Consider the following 12,013-nt stretch of genomic DNA (forward strand, 5'->3'; position numbering starts at 1 on the left):
TTCTTTCTTTTTTTTTTTTTTAATTTTTTTTTCAACGTTTTTTATTCAAGGTATTTTTTCATTCCTCCTTTGATTTCTTTGTTGACCCATTGGTTGGTTGGTAGCATATAGCATCCACATATTTGTGATTTTTCCAGTGTTCTTGTAATTGACTTTTAGTTTCATACCATTGTGGTTTGAAAAGATGCTTGGTATGATTTCATTCTTCTTAAATGTACTGATACTTGTTTTGTGTCTTAAAATGTGATCTACTTTGGAAAATGTTCCATGTGCCCTTGAGAAGAACGTATCTTCTGGTCTGGGGTGGAACGTTATGTCTGTAACCATTAAATTCATTTGATCTAATATGTCATTTAAGGCCATTTAAGGTCATTAATCCTTCTCTGTTGATTTTCTGTCTGGTTAATCTAGAACAAAATTTTTTTAATAGCACCTCTGAAAAAAAATATATCCATGGAAATGCTCAGAGCAGAGAATCACAGGCTTACAGAGTGAGCAAAACCTGAATAGATACAGAAGGTGACCATGGCTCGGAGGTGCCCAGGCACTCCCTGCAGGTGGCTGCAGCCCCTAAGAGTGGGGCTCTATTAGCACTCTATCTCTTAAGAGCGTTCTATTGGGTACTGTTTCATCCTACCCATCCCCCCAAAAGAGCATCCTGCCTCCCTGACAAACAGGATTCCTCCACCCCAGGGAAGAGGAAGGGTCTTCTGAGAAACTCAAGGGAAACCACTGTCCAAGGTGGAGACAGGCAGGGCACTGGTGGAGATCATTCCTTTTGGGCGTGCAAGAGCCCTGTGGCTGACCTATTGTAAAACATGTGTGGATTCTCTTGACAGATGATCACTGCCACCTGTCTGGCCAGGCCACACACCTGCCTTGTGTATGAGGTTTTACAAAACATAGCCATTCACTCTTGGTCTGAATCTCTCCCGCCATATTATCAGCTGCCTCAGGGCACAAGCTGCTGGAGAGCAGAACCTGGGTTCTATAGAGTGGCGGGCCCAGTCTGTATAATTCATTTTATTCACCTCTATTTCTCAAGGGTCTAGATTTCCATGGTTCGTGTTGGTGGTGATGCTGCTGCTTCAAAGTATCAGGGAAGCCAATGAACCCAGCTCCCCTCCCAGGGCTTGGTCCATAGAAATAATAACACCAGCTGCCACTTAGTGCTTCCTTCCTCTCAGCTACACTTTTTACCACTGTTAGCATATTTAATTTGCACAAAAGCAGTATATAATAGGCATTGGCTTGAACATTTTTATAGACGAGGAAACTGAGGCCCAGAGAGGTTAATCAACTTGCTTAGGGTCACACAGGAAGTGTCTGGTCTGGGATGTGAGTCTGGTCTCTACTGCCTCCAAAGCTGACATTCTTTCCTCTGTGCTGCTCCATAAATGCCACTTGTTCCCCTCTGTCCCTGTGGGAGGACGTTCCCATTCAGAAGGGCGTGGGTTGGCAGTCTCCCCAAGTAGAGGGATCCCCATTGGGTCAGAATCATAAATAATCCTGCCACTGTGATGTGCCTGGGAAAGAGGCCAGCGTGGATTTTGTCCCCTGCCTTTTCCAGCAACTTCCCTCCACACTGCCCTCTCTGCCCGGGCAACACCAAGAAGTGCTTATATTCCTGTCCAGGCGGAGTGCCCGCTGAGGCAGCTGCCCTCCCAGCAAGCTTCAGGGGCATCTTAACCCCTTCCCAGCCTCGGACAACCAGTTGGCTGCAGCCCAAAATGAAGTAATTGGCTCACAGGCTTTTATCCGTCTTCTGGTCCTACCTAGGGCCATAGCGAGGTACACGCAATCACATTTTAAACACGGATAGCAGCAAAAACAGCAACCCAGGAGAGGGACACAGCCCGATCTTGGGGTAAGAGGCCTTACTTCATGTCAGAAGTAACAACAGTGACCACAGCGATAGCGGTCACCTCCATTGATGGTGATTCTCTTGGGTAGCCTTTGGTATCATCTTTGGAGGTTCGCTGTCCTATCCCTATTTTGCCAATGAAGAAGAGCCAAGTCCCGGAAGATTTAAGCCACTTGCTCAAGACCACCCTGAGAGAAAGTAGAGTCAAGATTTGAGCCCAGGCCTCTCTGCCTCTAGAACTTAGGCATTTCACCCTGGCACGGCTTTGCGCAGCTGAACGGCCTCGAGCCCAGGTACTTCCCCTCTGTTCTTCGATCTTCCCACCCTTGAAAGAAGGCGTTGGGTTCCAGGGTCCCTGAAGTCCCTTCCAGCCCTGACAACACAATGATCCTAGCCCAGAATCTAAAAGAAAGTGGGCTCTGGGCAGGCCAACACCTTACTTAACCCAATGTGTCCCGCAGTGCTGGCTGTGTCCCGTGAGCGACCCAGACTCCTAGAACCACGTGGTGTGCAGTCAGCGGAAGGGCCAGAAGGCCAGCGAGGGTGGCTCTGTGGCAGCATTCTGAAGAGGAACACTGCCTGTCCACTCGAAGTACCCCGGCCCTTCTCATTCTTGGTGTCTCTGCCTCCCCCATTTAGACTGAAATTCCGCCTGCACGTGTCCTCACCTTCCCACTGGCCTGGGCTAGCACTGGAGTCTGCTCTACAGTAAGCAGTCAGTGTGGGCCCCGTGCCCTTTTCTCTCATGTCCCCCCACCCCCACCCCAGTGTGAAGGCATTCCTACTAGCCATGTGGGGCTACTTAAACTTGAATGAATTCAAACGTAACAGTTCACTTCCTCAGCCACACTAAGCACGTTGCAATCGCTCAGTAGCTATTTGTGGTTAATGGTGACTCTGCTGGGCAGCTCAGAGAGAGAACATTTCCATCATGGCACACGGTTCTATGGTACAGCACCAGGAGCTGGGATTACGCCTAGCTCGGGAGCTCTGAAGATGGAGAGGAGTTTCTGACTGGGCAGGGGGATGACAGAGGGGTCAAATCTGTGTCCTCAAAGATCGGTCCCATATGCTAACTACAGAACTGGAAACTCACAAAGACCTCAAGGTGAGCATCAATGCTCCTGCACCCTCCCCAGGTGGTCCAAATGCTAAGCTGAATCCATCCATGCCGAAAAGAAAAAGTGAGAAGCAAAGTCAGGGCAGTTATGCTGCCTCAAGCCATCGCTTCCTCCTCAATTGCAAAGGTGGGGACAGCCAAGCTCCTTACCTGGGCTGGAGGAGTGTCCACTCTGGATGGGTGATTCCGTACCAGGGTGCACCCAGCTGGTTGACTTTTCCTCATCGCTACAAAAAAAAAAAAAACAAAACCAATAAGAAAGTGTCAGATACTGGGGCGCCTGGGTAGCTCAGTCGGTTAAGCGTCCGACTTTGGCTCAGGCCACGATCTCACGGTTGTTGGGCTGGAGCCCCACTTCGGGCTCTGTGCTGACAACTCAGAGCCCGGAGCTTGCTTCGGATTCTGTGTCTCCCTCTCTCTCTGCCCCTCCCCCGCTCGTGCTCTGTTTCTCTCTGTCTCAAAAAAAACCCAAAAACCCATAAAAAAAAAAAACAAGTGTCAGATACAATAGAGGCTTCCCGGAGTAGGACATCCCTCTCCCAATTCATACCAACACTGAAGGTCTGATCCCAGGCACGTGAGATAGATGAATCCACACAGCCATTCATTCATTCACATGCACAAAGCATTTACTGAGTAGATGCTGAGGATTCAGAAATAAATAACATCTGACCCTGACCTCAAAGAATTTATAACCCACGGGGGAAACAGACATATAAAAAGACGGTTGCAATGTAATATAATAGGAAGTATACCCTACCCCTATTATAGCTACGCATAAAGAGCATTATCCCATCACAGAGGAGGAAGTGCTATCCGGGACGAAATTAAGGAAGGGGAACAGCACGAAGGGTGTGCTAAGGAGGTGACATTTGGGGTGACAGGTGAAGTCTCTGGGGAGAACAGTGAAGGTACTTAACTGGCAGCTTCTCAACGGATACAAGAGGAGGAGGCTAGGTGAACCCCTAGTCCTTGGGTGTCTCAATGTTAAATATTTTCGTTCACAACAGTCCTTCACATGAGGAATTTTACAGATGATGAACCTGAGGTTCAGAGAGGTTAAGGGACTTGCCCCAAATCATATGATCAATAAGTGATGAAGCCAGGATTCTAACAGCTCACTCCCGGCAAGTTGGGCTCCCCAAGACCACAGATCCGCTGGGTCTAGACTGGGAGGCAGATGAACCCATCAACATTTCTCCACCCCCACCAACCAAATGATATTAATTTTTCCAGAGCCAGATGTGACCCACACGAGGCACCTGACTTTCTGGGCCAACCCAGGCACGTGGAGGAGAGGAGTCTGTATCACCTGCATCATCCAGGCTTTGGGGTGGGGCCTTGGGGTCCAGGACAGGACTCTACTCGCTGATGTTAAAGTATCCTTAATACTTTAATTCATATAACAAATCTCGTTAAGAATTCTTATTGAAGTAAGATATACAATGTACAATGCTGCACATATTTAAAGCGTACCATGTAAAGTGTTGACATGTGTATATACCTGTGAAACTATCACCAAAATCGAGATGTGAACCCCCAATTTTCCTTTGTGCCCCCTCATAATTCCTCTCTCCCACGCTGTCAGCTCTTTCCACCTGCACCGCCCCCCCCCCCAGCAACAACTAATCTGCTTCCTGTTTCTACAGATTAGTTTGCATTTTCTAGAGTTTCTAGAATTTTATATAAAGGAATCATGCGAGCTAGACTTCTTTGACTTCTTTCTTATTTTCTTCCTCCTGCTCTCCTTCCTTCTCTCCCTTTCTTCTCTCTCTCTCTCTCTCTCTCTCTCCCTTCCCTCTCCGTGGTAACAGGTGTTCATAGTTGATTCCGCTTCATTACTGAGTAGCATTCCATCATAGAATATACCACGGTGTCCATCTACTCACCTGGTGATGGACATTCAGGTCGTTTTCAGGTCGGGCCATTACAAACAAAGCTGCCAGGAACACCTATGCCTAAGTCTTCGTGTGGACACATGCTTTCTTTTTTCACTGGGCTCCACTAATGTTTCTCTGAGTTTGGACACCTGCTACAGGACGGGGTTTCCCAGTGGACTCACCCGTCTGATGAGGAGACAAGAAACAAAGTCACCGTTCTGGTGCCCCCAGGACCCTCGAACCATTGTGCACACACGGAGACGCCCTGTGTCGTGGGCTTTGGTGCCGGGAGGCAGTGGGAGAGGAAGCCCAGGAAGAGGAAAGTCAGCCAGTGTGAACTTTAAGTGTGCGGGGAAACTCACGCCCTTACACTTCCTCTACAGCCACCCGGACACCTTCTGGCCCCGATTCCTCTCCTCCTCTCACATCGTTCCCTCAGACGACCATCTCCACGCGTCCTGGACATCATGGACAATCCCAGGGTCACAGAGGTGGACACGATCCCGCAACCTCAACGTCTTTCCCCTGTCGTTCTGCTACTCCCCTTGCCAGCTCCTGGCCCAGAACGATGCAGTCACAGGCTGTCTCCACCCCTGGCTTTGGGCTGACAGAGAACTGTAACACTGGGAGGACCGATGTCACTGCAAACCCACGGTCCCCACGCTTAGCTGGTCCCTAAGTGCCACCTAGCATCTTCTTCAGGGGCCCCGGCCAGTTGCCATTTGCAGAGTGTTCTAAAGCTTCCCCGTCAACCTCAACCCCCTCACCAGCCTCTTCTTTCCTCCCCCTTCCCCGTTCTCAATGGACAATCTTATCACTTACTTCAAGAAAAACCAGAAACCATCAGTCAGGAGCTTCCTCAATACGCCCAACCAGCCACCCCCCAAAGCACCCATATCCCCACCTTAATACTTGTCTCTAGGGGCACGTGGGTGGCTCACTCAGCCAGTTAAGCGTCCGACTGCAGCTCAGGGCATGATCTCATGGTCCATGGGTTCGAGCCCCACATCGGGCTCTGGGCTGACAGCCCAGAGCCCGGAGCCTGCTTCCGATTCTGTGTCTCCCTCTCTCTCTGCCCCTCCCCCGCTCACGCTCTATCTGTCTCTCTCTCAAAAATAAATAAACATTGAAAAAATTTTTTAAAAAACACTCGTCTCTACATGAAGAAGCGGCCTTCCTCCACGTAAGGCTAATCTCTCTGCCTGGGTTATAGTCCCCGTCATCTCCTGTTTTTTTCCAGAACTTTATTCTATTGAGTATCACAAGATTGTCTCTTCCACTTCTCTCTCCCTCTCCGGTCATCGTCTGCTTAGCCCCACTCTGGTCTTTGTCTTCTGGTCTGAACCCTCCGCCTCCCCTCCCAGCTTGTTCCTCTTCTTACTGACCCAGCATCCTCCTTGGAAACTGGTCCCCACTTCCTGGGCTCCCTCTCATCCATCCTTTGCAATCTGGTTTCTGTCCTCAGTCCTCCCCTGAACCCACTTTTCTTAGAAGTCAGTAAAGACCTCCTTAGTTCTAGCCACTTTCCAGTTTTAAGCTCATTTGGCCTTTCCACTCTTTTAAATTTTTTTTTTTCAACGTTTATTTATTTTGGGGACAGAGAGAGACAGCGCATGAACGGGGGAGGGGCAGAGAGAGAGGGAGACACAGAATCGGAAGCAGGCTCCGGGCTCCGAGCCATCAGCCCAGAGCCGGACGCGGGGCTCGAACTCACGGACCGCGAGATCGTGACCTGGCTGAAGTCGGACGCCTAACCGAGTGCGCCACCCAGGCGCCCCTGGCCTTTCCACTCTTGACCGTCCCTTACTCTTACCATCTCTCTCCTCCTCCTGCTAGGGCAGTGCCTTTCCCTCGCAACCATCCTGCAATCTCTGGTCTCTCTTCCTCTATCCTTTCCTTCTACACTGGTGCTGCCCGGGGACCCCCATCGTCTTGGTCACACATTTCTGGACGGTTCCACCCTATGCCACGACTCCCAGGACTTCCTCTCCAGCCCAGGCCGCTGTCTGTACATCCACTTGCCTGTCAGACATGACCTCCTGAAGGTCCCGCAGGGACTTCAAGTTCAATACTTTCCCCTGAGTCTATACGCCCCCTAAAATCCATTCCTTGTCCCATACGCCTCATCTCTGTCACACTCAAGTTAAAACCTCTGAGATTCATCTCTGATTTTTCCTTTTCCCTCTCTTCCCCAACATTCAGGCCGTAAATGAACACCCTCCTAAAGATTTCTCCTATCTCTCCTCCCTGTAACCTCACCACCTAAATCCAGGCCTCATCAGCTGTCTCCTGGACTTCAGCAGTCACCCCTGACTGCTCTCCAAACCCCAAGTTTCTCCCCGTACGCCCCTGTTCAGCCTTTAAGTCATCATCTGCCCACACAGCTGCCAGAGGGATCCTTCCAAAACCCAGGTCTAGGTGTCAATCCTCTTAAAAATCTCCTTTGGGGGGTGCCTAGCTGACTCAGTCATAAGAACGTGTGACTCTTGATCTCGGGGTCCTGTTTGGTGTCGAGATGACTTAAATAAGACAAAAAATAAATAAATAAAAATAAAGGGGCACCTGGGTGGCTCAGTCAATTAAGCGTCTGACTTGGGCTCAGGTCACGATCTCACAGTTTGTGGGTTCGAGCCCCGCGTCAGGCTCTGTGCTGACCGCTCAGAGCCTGGAGCCTGCTTCGGATTCTGTGTCTCCCTCTCTCTCCGCCCCTCCCCTGCTTGCACTCTCTCTCTCTCTCTCTCTCAAAAATAAAAAACATAAAAAAATTAAAAACAAACACACAAATAAGTGAATAAACATTTTAATAATAATAAAAATAAAAATCTCCTTTGGTTTCCTATCACCTGCAGGACCAAGTTCAAACCCCTTAGCCTAACACACAAGGCCTCTCCAAAGCTGCCCCTTCTTATTGGTCCTGCCCCCTCTTCTGCAGCACCCCTGCAGCCTCCACTCCATCTCCACTGACCCCCTCAGAGTGTTCTAGACAACCTGTGTCCTGGCACTCATCAGCGCCCTCCTTCCCACAGGCCTCTGCTTCAGGGCCCCTTTCACCCTGGTCCTCTGCTCCAGAATCAGCCCAAATGTCTCCTCCTCCAGAAAGCTCTCCCTCCGCTCCCCAAAGAACGTCAGTTCTTTTTTTCTTGTGTTCCTAGACCATCATGCAAATACCTCGAGAATATATCCTATTATTTCCCAAGTATTTATTTGCATTTTCTCCCTATCACCTTCAAGGAAAAACCTGTATCTCACTGTTTGTTTTTGTTTTTTTTTTAATCTCTAATGCCTCGCGGTGTGGCACACAAACAGTGGCTACTCGAATGTTCGTGGAGTGAAAGGCCAAGAGAAGCTGGAAGGCACGCAAGAGTCTGGGAAGAAAGAGGAGGACAGCCAAATTAACCACTTCAGCTGAGGAGCTCCTGGAACTACACAGGCGAAGGCCCCGCCCCAGATGTGGATCTCTGGAGGCGGGGCTCAGGAAGCGGCCTTTTCTCCATCCCTTCCTCGGGTGATTTACATGGACTCAAAGGTCTGAAACCACTGACCAAAGGGACTCCGGTTTTAATACCGGTGGAGTTCCGTTATTTAAGAATCTGACCCCGGATCGAGAACTTCAGTGGAGCTAATTTCTAACATAATCTAATTACAGCATCAATTATGATCATGGCGATGATAATTACAGAAGAAAGGCCTAAAGCAAGTGTGGCAACGGAGAAGCAAGGGGAAAATCCGCCGGCTTCCTGGGGCTCCAGCTCGGTGCTGGAGGGAAAGCAGTGCTCTAAAGTCGGCGGGTACGGGGCTTGGCCTGAGCTCTGATTAACAAGTGGTTTTATCTGGAACAAGCACCCTCCCTCTCTGTAGACCTCACCTCCCCATCTGAAAAATGAGGGGGGTGCAGCCAAGGCTCCCTTTCAGCTCTAATGTTCTGTGAGCGGCTATCTTGAGGCAGAAAAAACCCATCATGTGTGGGTAACAGTTCAGAATGCCGTGCTTCTAGACTTGCAACATTATCGGGAGATTTCTATCCTGGCAAAGAACGGCTATAGCAGGAGCGGGCCAAAATCGCACCAGCGAGGCCACTCTGTTATAATGAGATTATGCCAGAGCCATTTTGGTTTATGAAATTAATATAACGGTACTAATATATTACTGGGAGCAGCAGAGGCTCCCTCTCCTTAAAGAATGCCAAATGCGCCGTGGGCATCTTCTCCTTCCCCTTGACCACACAGCCCCATAAAGGAAGCAGGAAGGGAGAGGGGCTGTCTTCCTGGCAACACAGGGTCCTGGGATGAGGGACGGCCAGGAACTGGTGGCTGAGACAGGGTCTCCTGGTGTGATGTCTCTTAGCCCAAGTGTTCTGTAGGAAAATCTGGTGGGGGCGGGGGGGGCAAGAGAAAGAACGTACCCCTGGCCCTTTCAGGGGACGGGGTTGAAAGGAATGACGGGCCCACTGGACACTGGGTCCAATCATCCTGCTTCGGGCACCCGCTGCCCCCCCCCCACTCTGTCCCCCGTGAATGGGGACCAGCCAGAAAGGCCCGCACCTGCCCTGCCGCGCCCTGCCTTTCCAGAGGAGGACATGCCCAGCCTTAGCTGGACCTTGACCCATTGAGGAAAAGGCGGGAGACACATTCAAACAGGCGGTGATAAACTTATTAGTCATGCCTGCCTTTCCAGCCATCGCTTCCCCCTACCGCTCAGCCTGCCCCCCGCCCTGCCACCTTCCAAGTTGGACAACTCGAAAGAAAACATAAAATGGCAAAACGAGAGAGACCAACGTACTTGATGAAGAAGATTCTCCCACCGCGGTCAACTCCGTAGGTCCACCGGCCGGGCAAGTCCAGCCAGTCAATCTCATCGGCCATCTCGGCCCCCTCTCACTCTGGGCACCCCCCCGGGGCGCGGAGCTGACGGGGGGGGGGGGGGGGGGGGGAGTTGGGGGGGGGGGGGGAGTTGGGGGGGGGAGGGCTTCCTGCCCAGCAGCCCCCACTGTCCGCCCTCCCGCAGGCGGGGAGGGGGGACGGAGGTGGGGGGGGGGAAGGGTCCTTGCGGGGCGCCGGCCTCTCACTGAAGGCGGCGGCCGCCAGCCGGGCAGCAGGGAGCAGGCGAGACTTAACCCCGGCGGGGCCGGGCCCCCACTCCAGCCGCCGCCTCCCCGCCCGGAGCCCGCTTCGGACGCCTCCTCAACTTAACGCCGGGCAATCCGCGCCGCGGGGGGTTCGGACGCTCCCTCGCCGGACTGCTGGCCGCCGCGCCGAGCGCTGTCCCCTCCCCGCCCGCAGCCGCCCGAGGAGCAGGTCGCCGTGCGCGAGCGAGGGGTGTCGCCTCTTCGCTCCCAGCTGCGAACCTGCACTTGAACCGCCGGCCGGCCGAGGGGAGGCGGGGCCGCGCCGCCGCCGCCGCCGCCGCCGCCGCCGCCGAAGGTAATTCACAGCCGGGAGGACTAACAGCGGCAGCTCGGCGGGTCCCCAGACCCCGGCGCGGGGCGCGGGGCACCAGTTTGGCCGAAAGGGCTTTGAATGACGAACCTAGGGGACACGTCCGGCCCCTGACCAGAAAAGGGCGGGTGGTCAAACCTGGTTCTGCTTGGAGGGAGGTTAGTAGAGGAACAAAGGTCAAATGCAGGGAAGGGTGGCACGCACGGGTGTGGGCAGCAAGGGGCCCTGGATGTCAGCCTCATTAGTCAAGCTAGCTCTTACTTTTGTTTCTGAGCACTTCCTCCAAGAAGCCTGCCATGACTAAGGAGAATCGGAGGGAGACCTTAGGAACACACCCAGAGAACAGCAGCTTTTGTGTCCCTTCCCCCTAACTTGCACCAGAAAAGGAAAAGGGAAAGGGAAGGGAAAAAAGAAAAAAAGAAAAGAAAAGAAAAGAAAAAAGACTGGAATGTGTTCTGTGCACAGAATGCAGGTTGCAAACATTCAAAAGTGGCATATCAGAAATAGTATTGCTGGAACCCACAGTTGGGCTCTGTATCGAAGTCCGGGTGTAGTGAGCTTTTCCCAACTTCCTCCGGACCAGCCCCTGGGGCTCCTATTAGGTGCACGCCTTTCCAATCCATGTGTTAGACCCAAGGGAGTCATTAGACAATGAGAAAGACACCTGCCTTTAGAGGAAGCAACGTGTTGCACGGCAGCTGGCAAGTCCTCCTCCGGGAAGCCATGCTTGACTTCACCCCAGATTGATTTGTCTGTCCATCCTGCCTGTCATGAGGCCTTGTTAATAACCCTGGTGGAACTTATCACACTGTAACGCAATCCTTGATTTACTCATCTGCATGAGGCAGGGGCTCATCTTATGCATTTCTGTAGTCCAAGCACCGACCTGGGGCACCTAATTAATGTTTGATGATGACTGATACTGTCATAGCTGCGAACATCCCTTAACTCTAACCACAGTCCTGTACTTTGGGACCTTATTTAGGGGTCGGCTGGATATAGCCATGAGCCTCGTTGAGGTGTGCGTAGAGCGTGTTTTCTGGAAAAAGAAACAGACAGTGAGCCTTCCCAGGTATCCCAGTGCTCAACCTGGAGGACGTAACATGTATGCATCTGATAGTGAAGGTAGAAGATGCCTCAGAGAACATCTGGTCCAATCCTCTTGTTTTAAATATGGGAAACTGAGGAACTAAGAGAAGGGGCTGATTAAGGTCACTGAGCGAGTGGTGGCAGACAAGGATGTGCCCACCAACGTCCGGGCCAGAACTCTTGCCATTACATCATGTTGCCTCCAACTCTGGGAATTCACTCTGCCAACGTTTCCAAGTTGGCCCCTGGATGCCAGGTCAAAGCTGAGCCCGTTCTGCGGACGCAGAGGAGTAGTTGAACCCCACACCCAACTTTGTCCTCCCTTCTCAGATCCTATGGGTTTCTAACCGAAAAAAGCTGCATTGGAGAGCAAAACAGAGCTACACCTGAGAAGCACAGGTGAGGCCCTCCCTGTGCCACTAACTTCCTGAACGGGGGAGGCTGGGAGGGTCAGGGATCAGACTCCCCTCCAACTTCAGTCGCCTGTCCACAGTCCCCAGTCTTGGGAAACACCTGTAAGGGACTCATCCTGCTGATAAAGCACAGAGCCACCTACCCAGCCCCTGTGATATGGAAGGATCTGAACCCCCAGAATTATTGCCAAGATGCCCCCAGGGAAAATACC

The 12,013-nt window shown here is 51.8% G+C and overlaps 1 protein-coding gene across 6 annotated transcripts in view; it reads right to left on the minus strand.

The window, feature by feature from the left end:
* Positions 1 to 9,787, minus strand: part of PLEKHA6 (pleckstrin homology domain containing A6) — a 143,184-nt gene extending 133,397 nt beyond the window's left edge. For 4 of the 6 annotated variants that reach the window (XM_047841541.1, XM_047841540.1, XM_047841538.1 and 1 more), the window contains exons 1-2: positions 9,644 to 9,787; positions 3,135 to 3,211 (exon numbers count right to left, since the gene is read on the minus strand). In XM_047841541.1, the coding sequence (XP_047697497.1) occupies positions 3,135 to 3,211; positions 9,644 to 9,726 (160 nt within the window). In that variant the 5' untranslated portion in view covers positions 9,727 to 9,787. The remainder of the gene's footprint in view (positions 1 to 3,134; positions 3,212 to 9,643) is intronic. The other 2 variants (XM_047841543.1, XM_047841542.1) reach the window with 1 other exon arrangement.
* Positions 9,788 to 12,013: the final 2,226 nt, after the last annotated feature.

The sequence above is a fragment of the Prionailurus viverrinus genome, chromosome F1, assembly GCF_022837055.1.
Source record: "Prionailurus viverrinus isolate Anna chromosome F1, UM_Priviv_1.0, whole genome shotgun sequence".
In the NCBI taxonomy this organism is placed as follows: domain Eukaryota; kingdom Metazoa; phylum Chordata; class Mammalia; order Carnivora; family Felidae; genus Prionailurus; species Prionailurus viverrinus.